This window comes from Lynx canadensis, chromosome X (assembly GCF_007474595.2).
Source record: "Lynx canadensis isolate LIC74 chromosome X, mLynCan4.pri.v2, whole genome shotgun sequence".
Lineage (NCBI taxonomy): Eukaryota > Metazoa > Chordata > Mammalia > Carnivora > Felidae > Lynx > Lynx canadensis.
The window spans coordinates 45,747,893-45,773,229 of record NC_044321.2 but is presented as its reverse complement, the minus strand read 5'-3'; the positions used below and the strand labels follow the sequence as shown (position 1 = coordinate 45,773,229).

The 25,337-nt window shown below is 39.4% G+C and overlaps 2 protein-coding genes across 11 annotated transcripts in view; one reads left to right on the top strand and one right to left on the bottom strand.

Annotated features, from left to right (window-relative positions):
- Positions 1-3,964: 3,964 nt before the first annotated feature.
- On the bottom strand, positions 3,965-4,847 carry LOC115506776 (40S ribosomal protein S2-like). Its single transcript, XM_032592057.1, is given in 4 exon segments — positions 3,965-4,040; positions 4,042-4,256; positions 4,258-4,731; positions 4,733-4,847. Coding segments are annotated over 4 exon segments (864 nt in total). The 5' UTR covers positions 4,832-4,847.
- An 11,433-nt stretch (positions 4,848-16,280) lies between these two features.
- HUWE1 (HECT, UBA and WWE domain containing E3 ubiquitin protein ligase 1) overlaps positions 16,281-25,337 on the top strand; it is a 172,458-nt gene continuing 163,401 nt past the window's right edge. For 8 of the 10 annotated variants that reach the window (XM_030306196.2, XM_030306197.1, XM_030306200.1 and 5 more), the window contains exons 1-2: positions 18,832-19,012; positions 22,376-22,515. The gene's annotated coding sequence lies outside the window, so the exon portion shown is untranslated. Of the gene's footprint in view, positions 16,374-16,573; positions 16,673-18,831; positions 19,013-22,375; positions 22,516-25,337 lie in introns of those variants that run through there. The other 2 variants (XM_030306191.1, XM_030306192.1) reach the window with 2 other exon arrangements.

Below are 25,337 nucleotides of genomic sequence, written 5' to 3'. Positions count from 1 at the left end.
TTTCCCCGTTGAGGATGATGTTAGCTGTGGGCTTTTCATAAATGGCTTTTATGATTTGTAAGTATGTTCCTTCTATCCCGACTTTCTCAAGGGTTTTTATTAAGAAAGGGTGCTGGGGGCGCCTGGGTGGCGCAGTCGGTTAAGCGTCCGACTTCAGCCAGGTCACGATCTCGCGGTCCGGGAGTTCGAGCCCCGCATCAGGCTCTGGGCTGATGGCTCAGAGCCTGGAGCCTGTTTCCGATTCTGTGTCTCCCTCTCTCTCTGCCCCTCCCCCGTTCATGCTCTGTCTCTCTCTGTCCCAAAAATAAATAAACGTTGAAAAAAAAAATTTTTTTAAATAAAAATAAAAAATGTATAAAAAAAAAAAGAAAGGGTGCTGGATTTTGTCAAAGGCCTTTTCTGCATCGATTGACAGGATCATATGGTTCTTCTCTTTTTTTTGTTAATGTGATGTATCACGTTGATTGATTTGCGAATGTTGAACCAGCCTGCATCCCAGGAATGAATCCCACTTGATCATGGTGAATAATTCTTTTTATATGCCGTTGAATTCTATTTGCTAGTATCTTATTGAGAATTTTTGCATCCATATTCATCAGGGATATTGGCCTGTCGTTCTCTTTTTTTACTGGGTCTCTGTCTGGTTTAGGAATCAAAGTAATACTGGCTTCATAGAATGAGTCTGGAAGTTTTCCTTCCCTTTCTATTTCTTGGAATAGCTTGAGAAGGATAGGTATTATCTCTGCTTTAAACGTCTGGTAGAACTCCCCTGGGAAGCCATCTGGTCCTGGACTCTTATTTGTTGGGAGATTTTTGATAACCGATTCAATTTCTTCACTGGTTATGGGTCTGTTCAAGCTTTCTCTTTCCTCCTGATTGAGTTTTGGAAGAGTGTGGGTGTTTAGGAATTTGTCCATTTCTTCCAGGTTGTCCAATTTGTTGGCATATAATTTTTCATAGTATTCCCTGATAATTGTTTGTATCTCTGAGGGATTGGTTGTAATAATTCCATTTTCATTCATGATTTTATCTATTTGGGTCATCTCCCTTTTCTTTTTGAGAAGCCTGGCTAGAGGTTTGTCAATTTTGTTAATTTTTTCAAAAAACCAACTCTTGGTTTTGTTGATCTGCTCTACAGTTTTTTTAGATTCTATATTGTTTATTTCTGCTCTGATCTTTATTATTTCTCTTCTGCTGCTGGGTTTAGGCTGCCTTTGCTGTTCTGCTTCTATTTCCTTTAGGTGTGTTGTTAGATTTTGTATTTGGGATTTTTCTTGTTTCTTGAGATAGGCCTGGATTGCAATGTATTTTCCTCTCAGGACTGCCTTCGCTGCGTCCCAAAGCGTTTGGATTGTTGTATTTTCATTTTCGTTTGTTTCCATATATTTTTTAATTTCTTCTCTAATTGCCTGGCTGACCCACTCATTCGTTAGTAGGGTGTTCTTTAACCTCCATGCTTTTGGAGGTTTTCCAGACTTTTTCCTGTGGTTGATTTCAAGCTTCATAGCATTGTGGTCTGAAAGTATGCATGGTATAATTTCAATTCTTGTAAACTTATGAAGGGCTGTTTTGTGACCCAGTATATGATCTATCTTGGAGAAGGTTCCATGTGCACTCGAGAAGAAAGTATATTCTGTTGCTTTGGGATGCAGAGTTCTAAATATATCTGTCAAGTCCATCTGATCCAATGTCTCATTCAGGGCCCTTGTTTCTTTATTGACCGTGTGTCTAGATGATCTATCCATTTCTGTAAGTGGGGTGTTAAAGTCCCCTGCAATGACCACATTCTTATCAATAAGGTTGCTTATGTTTGTGAGTAATTGTTTTATATATTTGGGGGCTCCGGTATTCGGCGCATAGACATTTATAATTGTTAGCTCTTCCTGATGGATAGACCCTGTAATTATTATATAATGCCCTTCTTCATCTCTTGTTACAGCCTTTAATTTAAGGTCTAGTTTGTCTGATATAAGTATGGCTACTCCAGCTTTCTTTTGGCTTCCAGTAGCATGATAAATAGTTCTCCATCCCCTCACTCTCAACCTGAAGGTGTCCTCAGATCTAAAATGAGTCTCTTGTAGACAGCAAGTAGATGGGTCTTGTTTTTTTATCCATTCTGATACCCTATGTCTTTTGGTTGCCGCATTTAATCCATTTACATTCAGTGTTATTATAGAAAGATACGGGTTTAGAGTCATTGTGATGTCTGTATGTTTTATGCTTGTAGTGATGTCTCTTAACTCTTCTTTAAATGTTTGGTAGAATTTCCCTGTGAAGCCATCTGGCCTTGGACTTTTGTTTTTTGGGAGATTTTTGATTACCAATTCAATTTCTTTGCTGGTTATCAGTCTGTTCAAGTTTTCTATTTCTTCCTGTTTCAGTTTTGGTAGTTTGTATGTGTCTAGGAATTTGTCCATTTCTCACAGGCTGTCTGATTTGTTGGCATATAGAATTTCATAATATTATAACTGTTTGTATTTCTGTGGTGTTAGTTCTTTTTTTTGTAGTTTTTTTTTATATATGAAATTTATTGACAAATTGGTTTCCATACAACACCCAGTGCTCATCCCAAAAGGTGCCCTCCTCAATACCCATCACCCACCCTCTCCTCCCTCCCACCCCCCATCAACCCTCAGTTTGTTCTCAGTTTTTAACAGTCTCTTATGCTTTGGCTCTCTCCCACTCTAACCTTTTTTTTTTTTTCCTTCCCCTCCCGCATGGGTTCCTGTTAAGTTTCTCAGGATCCACATAAGAGTGAAACCATATGGTATCTGTCTTTCTCTGTATGGCTTATTTCACTTAGCATAACACTCTCCAGTTCCATCCACGTTGCTACAAAAGACCATATTTCATTCTTTCTCATTGCCAAGTAGTATTCCATTGTGTATATAAATCTGTGGTGTTAGTTCTTATTTCTCCTCTTTCGTTTGTGATTTTATTTATTTGGGTCCCTTCTTTTTTGTTTTTGATAAGTCTGACTAGGGGTTTATCAATTTTATTAATTTTTTCAAAGACCAGCTCCTGGTTCCATTGATCTGTTCTAATTTTTTTTTAGTTTCGGTATCATTTATTTCTGCTCTTATCTTTATCATTTCCCTTCTTCTGCTGGCTTAGGCTTCATTTGTTGTTCTATTTCTAGCTCCTTTAGATGTAAGATTAGATTATTTATTTGAGATTGTTCTTTCTTCTTGAGGTAGGTCTGTATTGCAATATACTATGGAATTTTCCAGGGTTTTTCGGAGTCACATCATTCGCATCATTGATTTTTCATGTCCCACATTGTTGGTACCCTACCCAATGGCCATCCTTCGGTTTCTCCCTCCCTGATACACCCCCATTTCTGTTGATATTTAGGGAAATCCTAGACTTCACGGGAGCTGGGATCTCAAATGAAGACCCACAAAATGTCAGCCCCCAATTTTTATTACATTCAAAAAACATCACAATTACTTAGTCAGCTTGTTATAAAAGTTTCTACATGTGTAATCTCAATTTCTGCACTTAGTTTGTCTTGGACTAGTAACCAACCGTTTGTAGATTAGCACCAGTCCAGGGGCCGGACTATGAGTGGCACTGGTCTGAGCTAACTAATCATGGTAATTCTAATTCCCTCACCAAATGATTGGTTTGGGCATGGACAAAAAACATGGACAAGAGGTTATGTTTACTGGGGATGCCTAGGAAAATTTCTCTTGGTCTTAATAAGGGACACATGACATTTATAATCTTTCTTCCAGCCTTTTGATGTTAGTGTATGACCATGTGATGCCTGAGTAGCTACAGCTATCCTGGCATCATAAGGTGAAGGACCAACAGGCAGAGGATAGTGGAACAAGATGGCAAGGATGAAAAATGGTTGAACAAAGCTGCAATTGTGTACTGATTCACCAGACATACCAGGGGTCATTCTAAATCTAGCTTCATTTTTTTTGTATTTTAATTTTTTTTCAAGCTTCCATTCACTTTATTTTTCTTGTGAGGTGACCACAGCCAGAGCCTGGGTCCTCTGCACGGAGACTCTGGGTTGGGTCTTTACAAGACCCAGTGAATTCCTGATAGGGAGACTTGGTGAACACAGTCTCTTTCCAAAGGTCAGGCATGAGATAGCTGTAGGTCTTGGAAATGGCATCAAAAGTAGCTTTGGTGAAGTTGCCCAGGGTGGCAGTGCACCCCCTGGCTGAGGTGTAGCAGTCAATACCAGCCAGCAGCAGCAGCTTCTTGGGCACAGGGACTGAGACAATGCCAGTGCCTCTCGGGGGCAGGGATGAGGTGCACCAGCACAGAGCCACAGCAACCTGTCACTTTGCATGGGAAAGTGTGGGGCTTGCAGATCTTGTTCCCCCAGTAGCCTCGCCACACGGGAACCATGGAAAGCTTGGACAGGATGATAGCCCCACGGATGGCAGTGGCTACCTCTTTGGAGCACTTAATACCCAGACCGACGTGTCCATTGTAATCTCCGATGGCAACAAATGCCTTGAACCTGGTTCGCTGGCCAACGTGGGTCTGCTTTCGCAAAGGTATAATCTTTGAAACCTCGTCCTTGAGGGACACCCCCAGGAAAAAGTCAATGATCTCAGATTCCTTGATGGGCAGGGAGAAGAGAGAGATCTCCTCCAGGTATTTGATCTTCATGTCCTTGACCAGGTGGCCCAGCTTGGTGATGGGGATCCACTCCTCGTTCTCAGCCTTGCCTCCATGAGCTCCGCTGCCCCGGCCCCGGCCCGGGATGCCGCTGCCTGCCGAAGCCTCCGCGGAAGCCGCCAAAGCCTCCCATTCCAGGGCCTCGGGGCCCTCCTGGCCCTCCAGCAGGACCGGTGTCATCCGCCATTTGGTGTTTTCCCAGAAAAGCAACTGTATTTTAATTTTAAATTAATATACAGTAAATTTGATTTTTTGTGTGTACAGTTCCATGAATTTTAACACATACAGAGATTCATGTAACCACCAACATAATCAGGATACCGAATAGTTCCATCATCCCATAAAACTCCATCATGCTATTGCTTTGAAGTCACACCCTCTCTCCACTCCTAACCACTGATCTGTTCTCCATCGCTATATTTTTGTCCTTTCAAAAATGTCATATAAATGGAAGCAAACAGTACATAACATTTTGAAGTCATCTTTCACTCAGTACAATGCTTCTGAGATTCATTCAAGTTCTTGCATATTCATTCCTTTTTATTGATAAGTAGTATTCCATTGGATGGACATATCACAGTTTATCCATTCATCACTTAAAGGGTATTTGGGTTGTTTCCAACTTTTGGTGATTATGAATAGAACACTTCTAAAGATTTTATGTACAGGTTTTGTGTGAACACAGGTTTTTATTTCTCTAGGGCAAATAACTAGGCTTGGCATTGCTGGGTTATACAGTAAGTATATATTTAACTTTATAAGCTGCCTGTTTTCCAGGGTGTCTATAGCATTTGCATCCTCACCAGCAATATAAGAAAGTTTCAGATGTTTCCCTATATTTTCCTTTAAAAATCTTATAGTTTTATGATTTACATTCAGATCTGTGATCCATTCTGAGGTAATTTTGGTATTAAGTATGAGGTTTTAGTCAAAGTTCATTTCTTATATATGGATGTCCAATTGTTCTAATATCATTTGTTGAAAAGACTGTCATTTCCCCCATTGAATTCTTTGTACCTTTGTCACAAATCAATTGACCATATTTGTGTGGGTCTATTTCTGAATTCCCTATTCTGTTGCATTGTTCTATATGTCTGTCCCTTCACCAACACCACACTGTCTTGATTGCTGTAGCTATTTGGTAAGTCTTAAATTCAGGTGGTGTGACTCCTCCAAGTTTATTAATCTTTTCAAAATCATTTTGGTTATTCTACTTCCTTTACCATTCTATATGAATTTTAAAGTTTTTTTTTCAACGTTTTTCATTTATTTTTGGGACAGAGAGAGACAGAGCATGAACGGGGGAGGGGCAGAGAGAGAGGGAAACACAGAATCGGAAACAGGCTCCAGGCTCCGAGCCATCAGCCCAGAGCCTGACGCGGGGCTCGAACTCACGGACCGCGAGATCGTGACCTGGCTGAAGTCGGACGCTTAACCGACTGCGCCACCCAGGCACCCCTCTATATGAATTTTAGACTCAACCCAACTCTATTTTACAAAAAATCTTGAGATTTTTATAGGAACTGCATTAAATCTATAGACCAACTTAGGGAGAACTGACATCTTTAATATTTTGAGTGTTCCAGTCCATAAAAATGGTATGTTTCTCCAGTTATTTAGGTCTTTGGAAATTTCTTTCATCAGAATTTTATAGGTTTAAGCATATAGATCCTGTATATGTTTTTTTCTTTTTCAAAAATTTTTTTATTTTTGAGAGAGAGAGACAGAGCACAAGCAGGGGAGGGGCAGAGAGAGAGAGAGGGAGACACGGAATATGAAGCAGGCTACAGGCTCTGAGCTGTCAGCACAGAGCCCAATGTGGGGCTTGAACCCACGAGCCATGAGATCATGACCTGAGCCAAAGTCGGATACTTAACCGATTGAGCCACCTAGGCGCCCCAAGATCCTATACATGTTAGATTTTTCCCTAAGTATTTCATTTTCTAGAGCTACTATAAATAGTACTGTTTATTGCTAGTATACAGAAATGTGATTGATATCTGTGTGTTGATCTTGTATTCTGCAACCTTGCTAAATTTACTTATTAGTTCTAGGTGTGTGTGTGTGTGTGTGTGTGTGTGTGTATGTGTGTGTTATTTTGGGTTGTCATCTGTAAATAGGGATGGTTTTATTCATCCCCTCTCCTTTCTTCTCCTCTCCATCCCTAACTGCCTACAGTTGAGCTGCCTAATTCAGATGAAATATAAGAGTGGAGGATAAATAGAGTTGTTATAGGTCATCTGCAAATTATTCAAGTTGCTTTGAAGTCATTCTACAGCAAGGTGACAAAAATATTACATGCAAATGATGTGATCATGTACTATGAAAAATGGTAAAGCAATAATAAAAATTTTACAATAATAAATATTACAAAAATACCAGTACTTATGTGCCAGGGACTGTTCCTATTATTGTACATAAACAAACTTTTGTAATCACAACCCTATGATGTGGGTACTATTATCCCCATCTTACAGATGTGTAAACTATAAATGGCAGAGGTGGGCACAAACCCAGGTACTCTGGCTCCATTGCTTACACCCTTAATCATTACCCATTGGAACAGAAGTTTCTAGAAATGGACTCTACAATATCTGAGATATTAGTATGATTTCAAATGAGTAAAACATTGACTATTCAACAATTATATAGAAATAACTGGATAGCTATCGGGAAAAATTAAAGTTGGAAACCTACATTTATACTACACATCAAAATAAAACCTATATGGAACATGCATTTAAAGGTGAAAATTAAAACCATAAAGGTGCTAAAAGAAAACATAGAGAAAGAATTTTATAATCTTAAGGTGGGGAAAGGTTTTCAAAGTACAGCACATAAGCCATCTATTATACATGAAATAATCAGGGGTGCCTGGGTGGCTCAGTCGGTTAAGTGAACAGCTCAGAGCCTGGAGCCTGCTTCAGATTCTGTGTCTCCCTCTCTCTCTGCCCCTTCCCCACTTGCGTTCTCTCTCTCTCTTAAAAAGAAATAAACATTAAAAAAAGAAATAATCAGTAATTTGATTATATAAAATATTTTAAATTTGTATATTCTAAGAAATTTACAAGTTAAAAGACAAACTGAGGAAAGTATCTGTGACAGGAAGCCAAAGTGTTATTATCCACAATATAAACAAAACTATTCCAAATCAATAAGAAAATACTAAATTCAATAAAAACCTGGGCAAGCAACGCAAACAGGCTACATATTTGAAAAAAGAAGAATACAAATGGCTAAGAAACAAATTAAGAGGTGTTCAATTTCACCAAAACATCAAAAACATGAAAATGAAAGCAATGACATATCACCTTGTATCAGATTAGCAATGATAAAATAAGGGAAAATACACAGCTTTGGTAAGGGTATGGGGAAAAAAACATTCTCATACTCTGGTACTAGGAATATAAAGGTGTATAATATCTTTGGGAGGGAGAACTGGCAATATCTATCCAGTTGCAAAATGTGCATATCCATTGCAGCAATTTCATTTCCAGGCATTTGTCTTACAGAAGTACATACATATACAAAGCTATTTACAAGGATGTTCATTTTAGCACTCTATAATGATGAAAGCTCAGTAACAATCCAAAGAAGCATCTACCCTATGCAAATAATTAAAAACCAGTATATACCTTTAAATATTGACATATTAAGAAACTCATAACTGAGTGTTATCTATTTATTTCTGAGGATTCTCAAGGGATTTCATATAGGGTGACTAAAATGGGCATAATCATAATGCTTGCCTTATAGGGTTTTTTATTCATTCAATCTTTCAAAAAATATTTATTGAAAAGATACAATTGTCAGGCACTATGATAGGTGCTGGGGTACAAATATAAACAAAAATGACATGGACCCTGCTCTCAAGAAGATCACTGTTTAGTGTAGGGTGTATGTGGGGTGTGTGTGGGGGGGGCAGGGAGAAGGAACAGACCTTAATCACACAACTGTACAGTTGTCTTGGGTGCCTAGGAAGGCAAATAGCAGAATATTATGAAATATTACAGGGTGCCCTGATCCAGTTTTGGGGGGTCAGGGAAGGCTTCTCTGAAGTGGTATTTGAATTAAAAAGAAAGATAGTGATAGGCCAAGCACTTGTATAAATGCCAGCTCCAGAGATTAGTTTAAAATAATACACACACACGCACACACACACACACACACACACACTGACATAGAAAGAATGTCAAGAATACACCAAGTCATTCATCAGTCAATTGACATTTGGGCTCCTTCCATAATTTGGCTATTGCTGACAATGCTGCTGTAAACATTGGGGTGCATGTGTCCCTTGGAATTAGTATTTTTGTGATCTTTGGTAACTACCTGGTAGTGCAATTGCTGGACCATAGGATAGTTCTTATTTTAACTTTCTGAGGAACCTCCATACTGTTTTCTAGAGTGACTGCACCAGTTTTCATTCCCACCAACAATGTAACAGAGGGGAGGTAGGTGGGAGGATGGGTTAAATATATAATGGGACTTAAGGAGCGCACTTGTGATGAGCACCAGGTATTGTATGTTAAGTATTGAATCTCTAAATGTACACCTGAAACTAACATTACACTTTATGTTAACTAACTGGAATTTAAATTAGAACTTAAAAAATACATTAAGTCAATAAAGCAGGTTGTAAAGCATATATGGCATGATTCTCCCCCTTTTTATGGTTTAAAAAGTCCTATATTATAATACACATATGTATCAATATATAGATAGAATACAATCTGGAAGAATATAAACCATACTAACGGTTGTTAACTCTATTTGAATAGTTTATGAGTTTGACATTCTGTAATCAGAAAAACCAATAAAGATATATATGAGGAGTGATAGCATCAACACTAGAAATATTAGTATTCAAGGCAAAATGTTTTAAAAAGGGTAAAGAGAGATACGGATAAAAGAAACTATCTACCAAGAATATCTTCTATCATAAACATACATACCGAACAATATTACATAAAAATATATGAAAACAGAAAATCAGATAAGTTATACCTTATAATGTGTATTTTTTAAACAATGCCTATACAACACTTGCAAAAATTATCATATACTGAGTCACAAAAGAAAGCACAATACATTTCCAATAGTAGAAACCATAAAAGTCACATTATTGGACCACAGTGCAATACAACTAACTTATAACCACAAAAACAGAAAAAAAAAGTTGAGTCACTTCAAATATCAAATAACACTTCTAAATAACTCATGGTCAAAGAATAAATCAAAACCAAAATTATAGACTAGAAATTAATAAGAATGAAAGCACTACATATTAAGGTCAAACACAGAAAAAGGTTATAACTTTAGATGCTTTTAGAAATAAATGACTGAAAATGAATAAACCACATGTTTCATGTAAGCCATTACAAAGAAAGCAGCAAAATACACTTGAGAGAACTAGAGGAATATATTAATAAGTATAAAAGCTGAAAATAATTATTTCTCGAGTAGAGAGTGGGGAAAATGGTACAATAGGAAAATAAATCCAAGAAATGGTCCTTTGTAAATATCAACAAAGCAGAAAAACCTCTACGGTCTAGTTAAAAGAGAAAGAAAGAAATGCATCAAAAAATAAGACTGTTTAATTCATGGATAGATGATAGCTATGTGATAAAGCAAGTGTATTAAAACATTAATGGTAAAATGTATGTTTGTGGGTATGCAGGTATTTACCATAAGATTCTTTCAACTTTTCTATATGTTTGAAAACGTTCATAATAAAATATATGAAAATCTATTATCATCCAGAACATAAGTTTTGGGAACATTGCATTAGAAGTTTCATTAAAACCAGGGAAGAGACAAAGATGCCCACTGTTACCTCTATATTTAACATTTTTCTAGAAATTCAATAAAATGTAATATGTCAAGTCATTGCACATAGGAATTATAACCATGAAACGGAGGGGAAATCATTATTTGCAGATGATATCATGATCTACCTCTTAAACTAAAGAGAGTGAATATAAAAACCATTAGAACTGATAAAGAAGGTAGGTAGGGTGACCAGTTACAAAAAGATGTCCCATTATGCACAAAAAATATAAAGGCTACTTCCAAATAGAGGTTGTAGCGCGAAGAGATGTGTGAAAGGTGTCTTTCATGTTTTGCTCCATGTTCAGTACTTCTGTGATATTTGAATCTTTTATAACCAGAATGATTCACGTAGTTGTTTGAAAAAGGGAAAATAAATCTATGGTAGGCAGAATCCTAAAATGCTCCCTTCCTCAGATTTTCAGACTGTGAATATGATAATACCTGTGATTATGTTATATTACCTGCCAAAAGGGATTTTGCAGATGTAATTAAAGTTCCCCTTAAAATGGGGAAATTATTCTGGATTATCCCAATGGCCTTAATCTAATTGCATAAGCCTTTTAAAAGCAGAAAGCTTTCTCAGGTTAGTGGCAGAGGAGAAAGGCAGAGAGATCCTAAGCAAAAGAAGGATTCAGCATGCCACTGCTGGCTTGAAGATGGAAAGAGGTAAGTAAGGAAAAGAAAGTGTGGGTGACCTCTAGAAGGTGGGAGCATGGGGATCTCAGTCCTACAATGGCAAGGAACTAAATATTGACAACAGCTTGAATGAAGTTGGAAATGGATTCTTCCCCAGAGCCTCCAGATAAAAGCCAAGTCTGGAGACACCTTGATTTTGGCAATTGTTTGATCCAAAACAAAGAACTCAGACAAGCTCACCAAGACTTCTCACATACAGAACTGTGAGACAATAAGGTATTATTTTAAACTGCTAAATACGTAGTGATTTGTTATGCAAAAATAGAAAACAAATACAAAATACTTTCCATGTGCAAAACAATGAAATATGTAGCCTATCAAATTTTCAAAGGTTTAAAACCCTTTAATGACCCAGTCATGCAAGCAGGATAGGGAAATGACTCACCTACATGCCCCAAGGGAATGTAAATTGGTAAAATCTTTCCCAAAGTACACTGGGCCCCTAAAATGTGGATATGTTTTGCTTTGTTGAAATTTATTGTAGTTGAATAAACATAGTGGTGAGCAAAGATTTTTCTGAATATCCTTTACAGAACTACTTATAACAGTGGACAATTACAAACAACATGAGTGGGACACCTGGGTGGCTCACTCGGTTGAGCGTCTGACTCTTGGTTTTGGCTCAGGTTATAATTTCACGGTTCGTGGGTTCGAGCCCCATGTCAGGCTCTGTGCTGGTCATTCGGAGCCTGCTTGGGATTCCCTGTTCTCCCTCTCTCTCTGCCCCTCCCCTGCTCGCTCTCGCTCTCTCTCTCTCTCTCAAAATAAATGAATAAACGTTAAAAAAAAAGAAAAGAAACGGGCACCTGCGTGGGTGGCTCAGTTGGTTAAGTGTTCGACTTCAGCTCAGGTCATGATCTCAAAGGTTGTGGATTCTAGCCCAGCATTGGGCTCTGTGTTGACAGCTCTGAGCCTGGAGCCTGCCTCAGATTCTGTGTCTCCCTCTCTCTCTGCTCCTCCCCCACTCACACGCTATCTCTCTCTTTCTCAAAAATAAATAAACATTAAAAAAAAGAAAATAGGGGCGCCTGGGTGGCGCAGTCGGTTAAGCGTCCGACTTCAGCCAGGTCACGATCTCGCGGTCCGTGAGTTCGAGCCCCGCGTCGGGCTCTGGGCTGGTGGCTCAGAGCCTGGAGACTGTTTCCGATTCTGTGTCTCCCTCTCTCTCTGCCCCTCCCCCGTTCATGCTCTGTCTCTCTCTGTCCCAAAAATAAATAAAAAACCTTGAAAAAAAAATTTAAAAAAAAAAAAAAGAAAATATGATTATACAGCAATAGAAGACTGGTTTGTCAAATGTAATATCCTACAACCATTTGATGAAGTAAACTTATGCAAATAGAAGGCTGATAGGAATTCTTGTAGAACTCTACAAGCTAATTTTAGAATTCATCTGGGAAAGAAAATGCACAAGAAAAGTCAAGAAATTCGTGGGAAAAAAAGAGAGGGGCTTGCCCTAGCAGATATGAAATCATAATTTAAAGCTCAAGTGCTTAAAAAATGTGTGGTATTGATGCTCGTATGGATTTTAGGACTATTGAACTGATGATTTACATTAAAACCTATGTCTATACTTAGGAATTTGGTTTTTGATAAGGGGAAAAGAATGATCTGTTCAATAAATGTTTAGGGTCTAATGAAAAATACTAATAAGTAATTAGTATTACAAAGGAATAATAGTCACGTATTAAGCATAATATTGTTAGAATGTTTAATGACTTAGAAAAATGTTTACCAGAAAAATTCCAGATAATTAAAGAGCTAAACATAAAAAAATCTAAAATATTACAAGGAAATACAGAACAATGTTTCTAATCTTGGAGTAGAAAGGCCTTCTTACGCAAGATTCAAAATGCAAAAGCCATAAAAGAAATGACTGATAAATCTGAATACACCAACTTTAAAAACATCTATGCCCAAAAAGACCCCACGAGCAAAATTTAAAAATAAGCAGAGGTCTGCGAAACATTTCCCACACATGTAACAAAGATTTATATCCAGACTACATAATTCAATAACAAGAAGCCAAATAATGCAACTGGAAAACAGATAAAAGATATGAACAGGCAAGTCACAAACCAACACAAGCAAGTAGCCCACCAACATATGAAACTATCCCTTAACCTCACTAACAGTCAGCAAAATGCAAATAATAAGACATTTTTCACCCATCACATTGGCAAAATATTCAAACAATTGGTTAATATTGAGTGTGGATAAAAATTTAGGGGAATGGTTATTCTTATTCACTGCTGGTGGAGGTATAAACTGAGTCATTCTGCATGGCAATTTGTCATTAAATATTAAAATTTCAAAATGTGCTGTCTTTGAGCTATCTATTTCACTTTTCCATATTTGTCTTACAGAAATATTTTAGCATATGCACAAAAAATGTACAAGGATTTTCACTGCAGCACTGTCAATAGTAAGAAAAAATAACACTCTAATAGTAAAAAATTGAAAACAATATATATTTATCAATGGGTGACTATATCAATAGTTAACTATAGTACACTCACTCAATGGAATACTATGCAGTACATAAAATAATTGAGGTAGATTTATATACACTGACATGGAAAGATCTTCAAGCCACAGAAAGTGAATACAGCAATGAACAGAACAATACATAAAATAGGATGTCATTTATATCTTCAAAAAGGAAAAAACACAAAACAAAGCTATGTATTTCTATATGTGTATATGAATCTAAGAGGAACTTTAAATTTATCTGTGTTAAGTGTTTTGCAATAATGTATTCATTCATGTGTAATTAGGAAAACCTTTGTAAAATGAAAAAAGGACAAAAAGCTAAAGAATGTTTCATGTCATTAAAATGATGTTATAAAATAAAATAAAATAAAATAAAATAAAATAAAATAAAATAAAATGTTATAGACAAATATTTAATTGTATGGAAAATATTTACTAGGTTATTAAATAACAGCATGCCATACTTTTGTTTAAAACTATAGGGGCGCCTGGGTGGCTCAGTTGGTTAAGCATCCAACTTCAGCCCAGGTCATGATCTCGCAGTCTGTGAGTTCGAGCCCCGCGTCGGGCTCTGTGCTGACAGCTCAGAGCCTGGAGCCTGCTTCTGATTCTGTGTCTCCCTCTCTTTCTGCCCCTCCCCTACTCATGCTCTGTCTCTCTCTGTCTCAGAAGTAAACAAACATTAAAAAAAACTATAAATACATATATAATGCATAGTAAAAGGCAAGGAGGACAAAACTAAAGCATTAATAGTGGTCTTCTCTAGGTGGTGAGATTACAAGTTTTTTATCTTTTGGTATTTTCTTTATGCTTCATATATTTTCTGAATATTCTACAATAAGAAAAATAGAAGTGTGTGTGTGTGTGTGTGTGTGTGTGTGTGTGTGTGTAAGGGGATGCTGGTTGGAATTAAGACTATAAAAGGAGTGCAATTGCCAAGAGAACTAAAGGATGCTACAGATTGAAATGATAACGAGGATTGTGGAGGTAAGTGGGATTTTAGAATTAGGAGTTGGAAAACTAGACTTTATGGGGCCTAGGAATTAACAGTAGAAATGTAGGGGTTAGAATTAGGCATAGAGCCCATGGATTATTAGAATTAATGCAGTTGCTGTGAGAGATTGGAATTAGAGTCAAAAGCCTTACTAAATTAAAAGATTTTTTGAAGACTATAAGCACTATTGATGAGGATATTGGAATATCCAAATAAATTGGAATTCTCACATATTTCTGGTGGGACCGTATATTGTTAAAATTGTTCGGAAAAGCCTGTCATGTGCTTTTGGGAGGAGTGACCTTTTGACCCTATCTATTCCACTTCTACAAATTTCTCCTCGAGAAAAATCTTAGAAATATGCACATATTTAGTTATATCAAAGTTCATGTCTGTATTTCTTTTAATTAAAAAAAACCTAAAAATAGAATCCTGGTTAAATAATTAACATTACAATGGAATAACATTCACCCATTAAATATTTAATGGATCAATCTCTCTGAAAAGGGGCCTCCATAAAGCAGAGATCATACACAAAATTTTATGTATAAATATTTATTTGGCAGGCAGTGGATCCATTCATCAGATTCTCAATTCGAGGCATGAACCACTGTTCTGGAGGGCTAGAATTAGAACTGGAAGGTATAATTATAGTTTTTATTTCCTCTATGTCTCGAGTACTTTGGATATTGCCTTTTGTCTTTATGCTTTAAAATACTAAGTTAATACATGCTTTAAAAAAACTCAAACCGGGGCGCCTGGGTGGCGCAGTCGGTTAAGCGTCCGACTTCAGCCAGGTCACGATCTCGCGGTCCGTGAGTTCGAGCCCCGCGTCGGGCTCTGGGCTGACGGCTCAGAGCCTGGAGCCTGTTTCCGATTCTGTGTCTCCCTCTCTCTCTGCCCCTCCCCCGTTCATGCTCTGTCTCTCTCTGTCCTAAAAAAAAAAAAAAAAAAAAAAAAAAAAAAAAAAAAACCTCAAACCTTATCGAAGTATCTAAAGTTGCGATTCAAAATTCCCCTCTCTTTTCACTTTCTAATCTCATTCTGCAACCCAGATGAAGCGCGATTAATAGGGGTATCTCCTACCAGATCCTTTTTATTCCTATGCATTCACAGGTGCAGATCCTCTATAAATTCTGCCAATCGCACTACCACCCCAAATAATACCAAGGAGAACAATAAAGAGGATGTTTATTGAGAGCTTACTACGTGCCTGAAGTACGTGTTCTAAGGGTTTGCCGCGGGGGGGGGGGGGGATTCACTGTGGTCAGCGTCCCCGTCGTCTCCAGCCCTCCACACCGTGTCCCCGCTTGCCCTCTTGCCCCCCATTCTTCACAAGGCGGCCGGAGAGATTGTTAATTTTTAAACGTAAATCAAATCAAATCAAATCACGTCACCCTTCAGCGGCTCACATCGTGCCTCGAATCAGATCCCAATTCCTTAGCGACCCTACTATCCTCTACTGTTGGATATGCTGGACAGGGAATAAATAGCTCAGGCGCAGTCCGCTATAGGGGACTCTACTCCACCGCGGAGGGAGTGCTCTCTAGAGGGGCAGGGGCGGGGCTTCTCAAGCGGGGGGGTGGAGCCTCAGATCGGGTGTGAGGAGAGCCAGAGGGGTAGGTTTTCCGCGGAGGGCGAGCGAAGGGAGCAGGGCCGAAGCAGGGCCGCGGACCGGGCACGCTCTCGCGGGCCCCGCGGAGCTACTGCCACCGAGGTAAGCGTCTTTTCCCCGGGTCGGGGGGCGGCCTTTGCTCGCGAGGCCGTCCTCGGCTCCTCGCGGAGGGTTGTTCCCACGGGACCCTGCGCAGAGTCGCGGAGGTGGCGGCCTTGGGGAGCCAGCAGGGGAGGCTGGTGAAGGGGCCCGGCGGCCTGCCCCAGCCCTCCCTCAACCCCGCCTTCTCTCCCCTCCCCCAGGCCTTGGCAAGCGCCAGCCCAAAGCTAGCCGCATCTTCTGGGGCAGCAGGGCAGCGGCAGGCAGCGCGGCGGGAGAGCGGCTGACAGTGGGGATGCGAGGTACCGGCATTAGCTGTGGCCAAGTGGCCCTAGAGAGGGAGTAGAGGCCAGGCCTTCAGCGTTTATCTCACGGGTTCTCGGAAGGCGGCCTCAGAGGAGGGGGAAGGTGAGGGGCCGATAGGCAGGCTTCGCGGGTAACTACTAGGCGTTGTATATGTATGTTTTGGTATCTAAATGGTACTACACACACACACGCAAAAACATTCGTTTCGGCTAATTGCTTTTTAAAAACTTAATATATCTTGTAGATCTTCATATATCAGGGACTCTAAATTTATCTCATTTATAAACAGCTGCATTGTATGATTGTACTACAGTTTATTTAACCATTTCCCGATTGGTGTACATTAGCTGGTTTCCCTTTGGCGGGGGGAAGGGGGCTATTACAAGCAATGCTATAATGAATGGGTTTGTATATATACGTTTCATGCACATGTATGAGTATTTCCGTAGGACAAATTCTTAGAAGAGTAATCGCTACTCAGTGTATATGCATTTTGAATTTTGATAGATTTGTCCAAATTGCCTTACCAAAAGGCTATACTGATTTACACTCTTCCAATGTTGTGCAATATTGCCCATTTTTCCACAGTTGTGCCAACATGAATTATTATCAATCTTTGTTATTTGGGCCAATTTGAAGCGCAAAAAATGGTATGTCATTGTTTTCATTTGCATTTCTCTGATTACCAGTGAAATTGAACATATTTTTTATTTGGCCGATTATAAAAGTAAGTAGGCAAATATAAAATATCTATAAGCAATAAGCATTTCGAAAATTTAATATTAAAAACCCCATTCGCAGTAGCAAGAAAAACGAAAAAAATACCTAGAAGTAAACTACAAAACTTTATTGAGGTATATAATAAAAGAACGTTTGCATACATGGAGAAGGGATACCATGCTTCTCGGTAGGAAGGCTCAATTTTGTAGTGATGGTAATTTTTCCTATGTTGAGTTATACAATTGATGGAATTTCAATAAATATGCTAAGTTTTTGGAACTTAATATTATTCTAAAGTTCATCCAGAAAAAAAGATGGCTAAGAAAAACCGAGAAAATATTTTAAAAGATAAGTAAAGATGGGGGTATTTGTATTACCAGCTATTAAAATGTACTCTAAAGGAACAGTATTTAAATTAGAATGGACAGAACAATGCATTAGAATAGAAAAGCCCACAAATCGAGCCAGATTGGATCCAAGATTTATTGGAGAAACATTGTTGGCTAGACGTGGAAAAACTGCCATATTAAAAACTGCAAGCACGCACCCCCCATCCCCCGCTTGAATTTTCCTTTGAGGGCAGACTCCTTTGTTTGGAGAAAACCACTTTATTGGATCTTTTGGTTATGCCAAGGTAAAGCGTCAGGAGTTAAAAATTAGTGGCTTTAGAGCTAGAACTAACGATATGAGCCTTTCGTTACATTAAGATGGATTCAGGTTAGCCTGCAGTGCGGCGATGGAAGGAGTGTGGTTATTAGGTCTTAAAATTTTTTCCCCGATCTAATGGGCAAAAAATGTTATGTCATTGTTTTCATTTGCATTTGTGAGCTTATTGTGAGACTGAACGTCTTTCATGTGTTAGTCCAGGATAATATGTGACTACTGGAGGCAGGTAACAATGGGGGACCCATTGCTCCTCTTCCAGAACGCAGTTTGGTTAATTGGTACAGCTCTGTACGGGAGCGTGAGAATAAACAGGTTGACTTTTTAAATTTTCCTCAAGCACTAGGCTCTAGACACCTTAGATCGGGGGCGGAGGCAGTTTTCAGGACATGGCCGAGATTTGGCGCTGAGCTGTGTCATCGCGAGGTTTGGCAGCCAGCTCCGCAGTGGGTCGGAAACCTCGTGGTAGGCGAGATCCCTGCAGGACGGGAGGTTCCTCCCTTCCCCCCGAAAAACTCCCAGTCATTTTCATGAAGCTCCGCCTTTCTCCTTTTTAGGAGCGTGCATTAGGTCTCGCGAGATCTCGTGTTTCCTAAAGGCGAGGCGCGGGCGGCATCCTGCAGTGAATTCGAAGGTCTCGCAGAAACTAAAACGTAATATCGCGATAGTTCTCTTGGCGCATGCGGGAGCCGGCGGCAGCGGCAGATTGGCTCCGCCCCTCGGTGCTTAGTGAGGTTGTGCGTCATTTGCTCTTCGCTTCGCGTAGGGTGAGAGCGGAACCGTAAAGACTTCGGCTTTGGTGGGAGGAGGGGTCTGGGAAGGGCTGGGCTCAGGCTTTTCCCGTCCGGTAGGAGGTTCTCGCGGGATCGCGCGGAGGCGGCCGCGGTTAGTGTACGGACTGCAGCAGCCGCGGAGGCGGCGGTAGCGTCTTCGGCTCGTGCTGTTCTTATCCGGTGAGTTCTCGCGCGAGCGGGGTTACGTCCTCGTGGGATCCGTTGGCGGTGGCGGAGGTAGCTTGGGGGAGGGGGGCAGTGACTAGGGTCGGTCCGCTTGCTGTTAAGATGGCGGCGGGAGATGATGTCTGTCCGGCCAGGACCCGAGACTGAAGTGTTGGCTGTCCGCGTTTATGACGCTTCTCAGGCACCCGACGTTAAGAAGGTGAAGGTTGGGGAAACAGTGAGGTGCCGGTAAGCCAAACCTGAGGCGAAAACCACGCCGTCTCTGTTCGGTTGAGGCGACACCATTTCCCGGGCCTCAGTCGCGTGTGGGCCCGCCTTTGCCCCACCAATCGGTTGTCGCCACTGCAGTGGGCGGGTTGGGAAGGGTGGGGGGCGGGAGACCTGGAGTTAGTTAGGGACTGGGGTTGGGGTTAGATTGGGCGGTGGGGGGAAGGGGACCAACCTACGACGGCTGGTTCCCTTTCCACTACCTTTTATCGGGCCTGCCTCTGTTCTCCGCCCCTTCAGCGGCCCAGATGAATCCCCTGGTTTTTCTTGAGTTGAGGTGGGTTCTACTTCCCCAACTGCCTTGGTGTTTGAACTAAGATTTAGGGGTCTAGTTTTGGTGTCTCTGACGTACTCCTCCTCCTTTTCCCCTAATTCTGTCCTCATCCACATGGATATTTGAGGATTGTATTTAAGAGGAGCTTTTCCCTGTCACCCCCACCCCAGCCCTATTAAGGAAAAGCTTAGCCAAGTTCTCTAACCTGTCCTGTCTCCCTCTTCCATTGGTCCTCTTGACGCAAGTGTTGAGTAGAGCCTTTCCCCTTTCTTGCATTTATTCCATCTTTGTGGATGGAACTGTACAGTAGCCTTCCGTTTCCTCAGGTCTTCAGATTTGTATGACCCTGATTCGAGTACACGACACTGATTTCTGCAACTTTGCAGGCTGCTCGACCACTTTTAACTCTTAGATGGAACAATGAATGGATTGGTGGTTGGATGATTGCAAATCATCTGTTCTTGGGGCTGTTAGCCTTTCCTTCCTCCTTACGCTCCCCGACACCCCCGGCCCCCCGCCAGAACCCTAGAGGAAAAGCTGTGGAGGATAATCTTCCAATAAACCAACTTTTTGTCCTTCTCTATACCCTGCAGTCTTTCTTTGCAAGCTTGGAAACTGCCCCTTTTCCCTGCCTTCCTCTGAGTTCCTGAGTCCTCTTGGTTTGTGGACCTCTATCTTTGCTTCTGATCACCTCCTAACATGCTTCTCAGTTCTTTTATACCCCTCCCCGTGTTCTTTTTTCAGGACTTCCATCCCTTAGAGAGAAGATACCCTCCTGTCAGGCTCCACTACATTTTCCCCTCCTCCATGTGGTAGAAAATAAAATAGCTTTGATTATCCTCTGACCCTCAATCATTGCCCTGTTCTACTTTTTTCTCTGCCTTTCCCCCATTCCACCATTACTGTAGACAATTCCCTATCATTTGTTTTCTTTATAGATTACATATTCACCATTGTTTTCTCTTAGGCTCCCTTAGCCTTGCATACATTGAGGAGACACCAACATTCTCCAGTCAAGGGAGGCACTGGTATGGTGGAAATAACTGTATGCTTTGGATTCACATGGGAGTTTGTGACCTTGGGTATATGACTTCAGATTCTCAGTTTTTTCATCTGTGTAATAGGAATAGTAGCGCTTTATAGGTGCTAGAATTAGTTTGTAAAGTGTCTGGCTTATGGTAGACACACAATAAATTGTAGTTAGTTTTTATTGGTGTAAGAATAGATTGGAAGATGTATCTGTGTCATAGGGTAGTTTTATGACCTGAGAAAGAAGAGATTTTTATTCCTCTAAGTTTTTAGTATATTTCTAGGCTTGTCCTATCGTTTTTGTAGTTTTTTCCTCCTTTTGGATCACACTATTTTATCTCCTTTGGTTCATGATGTTTGATTGGAATTCCCACCTGTGTTAACCTACTAGTCTAGGAATTTTAGTGCAAAATCACTATCTTGAAATGACCACTGGCCATGAGATTCCTGTCAAGAGCCACATCCAAACCAAAAGGTGTTTGCCTTTTAGAAGGGATGCCTCATCCCTTGCCTACTCCCTTCCACTGCTTCAAAGAGAGTCCTGTTGTTCACCCAAAGATGAAATTTGTTACCATGCTTTACACAGTAAGCAAGGGAACTTCTGCCAGTTAGTTTTCAAGGGTTCATACTGCTTTTCTCCCACCTCCTTTCTTTGTTTGGTTCCTCAGATTAGTGTGGGGATCTGCTATTTGGCTTTACCTGCACAAGGCAATTCCTATCTGAGAGAATTTAGGAAAGTTGTTTGGAATACCAAGATACTTTCCCATAGTGAGTTACTGCTAGTTTTTTTAATATACTACTCCTTGTTGTATTTTACCATGTTATATTTTCCAACATTCTTATTAAATAGAAGTGAATGTATTCAATTTGAAGGTAGTTTTTCCTACTGTTAATATTTTGATTAGACCAATATTAAACTCAACACTTTTGTCTATTACCTTGGCCGGGTGATGAGGTTTGAAATAGGAATATGATGAGGTGAAAAGTTTACCTAGGAGTAAAGATACCATAGGTAACCATCTGGTAATTAACTACGTGGGCACTAGTTTTGAGCTTTCAGGTTTGCTTTGTTCAGTTTAAAGTGCTTTGGAGGTAATAGAGTTTTCCCCCTATTCATTGGAGGACAGGAGATCACTTTCTGTTTTGTGATATTGCCTTGGTGTTTTTTTACAGTGGGTCAAGTAATGAATCAGAAATTAACTAAACCTCAATTTGATTCTTGTTCAGAACTAGAATAAATCTGGGAATGATAATCTAGGTGTGACCTAAAAGGTTTAATTTATTCTAGGTAGATCTCAGAGAAGTGAGGAAGGAGTGGCAATACCAGTTAAAAGCTTTGTGTAAGGTTCAGTGGCACAGTTCAACCTGAGTTTCCCAGGTGTTTATCAGTTGTCTCCCAGTATGCCCAAAAAGATGTGTGAAGTTGTAAAGTAGTGTGTGGTTCTTTTCACAAAAAAATAATAAATTTAACATTGCCTTAGTATCAGTTTACAGTGAGTATATAAACTTTTCTATAAAGTAATTACTGTCCCCTATAATTTCGTTTGGGTTGAGGACTGAGTTGAATTTTCAGGGGGTGTTGTCTGAATGTCAGAATGGAAGAATTGGCTTGGCTTTTGGTTTTGAATTCTTATTACTGTCTAAAGCGGGTCCTTAAAAATGCAAATTGATACGTGAGGGCTATTACTTAAATAATAATTGAGTATGTTTGAACATTTATATAATGGTTAACTCCCCCACACCCTAATAAATGTGTATCTCTCTCTCCCCACCCTTTTTTTTTGTAGGTCCTCCAGTAGTCTGATCTGAGTGGGTTAGCACTCCGGAGGAACCAGCAGACCAAGACCAACTTGGTCAGGAAGGTTCAGGAGGCTGTAGAAGTGTTGGGATTTCCCACCAGGATGAGTATGATTGGCTGTGATTTTAGGTTAGTTTTTGTAGATCTTTGGGTAGTATTTGTATTTTACTTCCTGGAATGGAGGTGGTGGTGGGAGTATATGTATTTCCATTCTGTAATTGAGCTACTTTGGTTTTTTTCATTATTTGGATCTGATGTGGCATTGGTTGCATATCATGTTATTGTTTAAATGAATTCTGTGTGCACATGATTTTTAAATCACCCTAAGCACCATTCAGAAAATAAAATTACAAGATACTATGTCTAATTAGTTATTTCTCAAAGAGTTATGAAAAATATCAAACATACAGAAACTGGATAGTGTAATAATCCCCCTGTGTACCCATAACCAGCTTAACAGTTGCCAACTTGTAGCGGTTCTTCTTCATCTGTACTTCTACCTACTATCCCCACCCATTATTTTGAAATAAACCCCTGCTGTCATATTTTTATTTGTAAAATATTTGTATCTCTAAAAGAAAAGGGCTCTTTAAACATAATCTCAAAACCATTATCACAACTCAAAACATTAACAATGATTTTTGAAGATCTCAAATATGAAACTAATGTTTAAATTTTAGTTTGTATTAGGGTCCAAAGAAAGTCCATTTGTCACAAAGGTGGATTGATGTTTATTTCTTAAATCTGTTTTAATCTGCAGGTTCCCTCTCTCTTTTTCTGATTTATGTGTTGAAGAAATTGTTCTGCAGTTTCCCTCACATTTGGTGATTACATCCCAGCAGTGGTATCTAGCTCATTCTTACTAAGTTAAAGACCTTGGAGGACCCCCATTATAATGGGACAATGGCAGTAATCTCCTGTATCCCAGTTGGAGTTGATAGTGCTGGCCTAGGCACTATCCTGAAATAACTAGTCATGGATTCCCCTTACTGTGGTAGAGTCTGATTTAATTGATACCTGATCTCAGTTCCATGTCTTGGCCCTGCTTGCTGCTCCACATGAAAAGTAGGCCTCCTTATGGAAGAAGCTAATGTTTTCTAGATAATGACCTGACTGTGCCTTTGGGATTTTTCATGGTTTCAATTTCCTAGGTGGCTTAGTTATTTTTATACTATCTTAAAATGTTGCTTTTTATTCTTTTGATGTTGGTATCTCAGCTGCTCTGACTCATAACTTCTAAGCTATTAAGACTTAGTGGTGAGTTCTTCTGGCTAGAATAAAGTTTTTGAAATGGCAATACTAAACAATTTTTGAGAACTTTCACTTTCCTCTTGATTTTCAGCTATTAATATACAACCATGGTTTTTCTGTTGTTATTTCTCATTTTATTTCTTTTGGAAATAATGTTCTACAGCATAAAGTCGTTTAAACTGTTCATTTCTTTCCTTGTGCAGAATTGGTTATCTTGGGATCTACTGTATGTCCCTTCCATGGTCAAACCTGGGAATGGAAGTTGGCACATAAAGGCTCCAGCCAGCCTTTGACTTAAGCACAAATGTGGGCAGAACAAGGCCACTTGTGCCTACTTTTGAAATGAGAGTCATTCCAAGTTGTAGAGGCAGAGAGGATAGAGGTCATGAATGAAAGTTTTTGAGGTACTTAGATGAAATATGATTTTGAATCACCAGTGCTACGGATCAGGAGTTCAGGCTTTTCAGTTCTTCGTTCATTAATGGAGAAATCAGATCACTAGTTGAAAAGTGACCACGTAAAGAGGTAATTTCTTGGGAATTACAGCGAAGTCCATTTATTCGGCAAAAAAATTTTGAGCATGTTGGTTGTAGTGGTTAGGTATTTACTCCTGTCTTGAGTTTTCTGTAGTTACTAGGAAGTTTGAACAAGGTCACTTAAACCTTCTAATCCAGAGTTTTGAAACTGGGATAACTAGATTTTTGGAACAGAACTTTACACAGTAGGCATTGCAATGTTTGAATTGTTTCCAGAGTTCTTAACAGCTACAAGTCTTTAATGGAAGAGCTGTTGGTTTTTTCTCTTGTTGTGTGTTTTCAACCATGGGTTCAGAGTATTGAAATGCCAAACTTGGTTGCTTTGAAAATATTTGCCCTTCATGTTCCATGTTACCTTTCCTGCAGTTAGATTAAATTGTTAAAATCTCATGTGTAGCTGTAACCATATTAAGCTGCTTTACAATGATCTCACCATCTATAAGGTTGATAGTCAAAGTACTTGGGCTCTGGGTGTTTGCTGTATTGTTCTCCAACTTGTTTCCTCAATGACTGGTTACCAGATGTTTATATGTTAATGTCAGGGATAATTCAGCTCTGAAGATTCTTTGGAAGCCTTCTCATTTGATGTGTCATAGGGGTTGAGTTCCTAAAACTTGATGTACTTGTTGATCAGCTTAGTCTTCTGGTTATAGAAATGTTTTCAAGTAGTGAAAGAGTAGCTCTCTATGAGTAGAACAACTCTGGGTTTCATTTGGACTGTTAATACTGAGCATTTTCACATTTTAGTGCCCTTAAAAAGTTTTTAATTGTTTGGCTTTAAAACTTACAGTGGTGACATGGATTGATCCCAGAATGTGATTTTACAAAAGTTGGAATTTCTTTTAGCTTCTTATGAATATTGAATGGAAATTGGTATTATACATGGATTCAGTCTGGGTTGTGCATTGTACTTGAGAAGTGTGAAAGTTCTTTTTCAAACCCTAGATTCTGATTGTATAGTGACTAAAAGGGACAAGGAGTAGGGAGGTTCAAATTATTCTGGAATGATCTTTTAGTATAATCATTTAGATTTTAAAGATTGGTAAATGTGAACATACTGCCATGAATTTATGTACCATCTTTAGCATAACCCAGATTTTAAGTCCTTATAATTAGATATCAGAGATAATTGCTTTGGAAATATTGGGATATATTAACATTTGG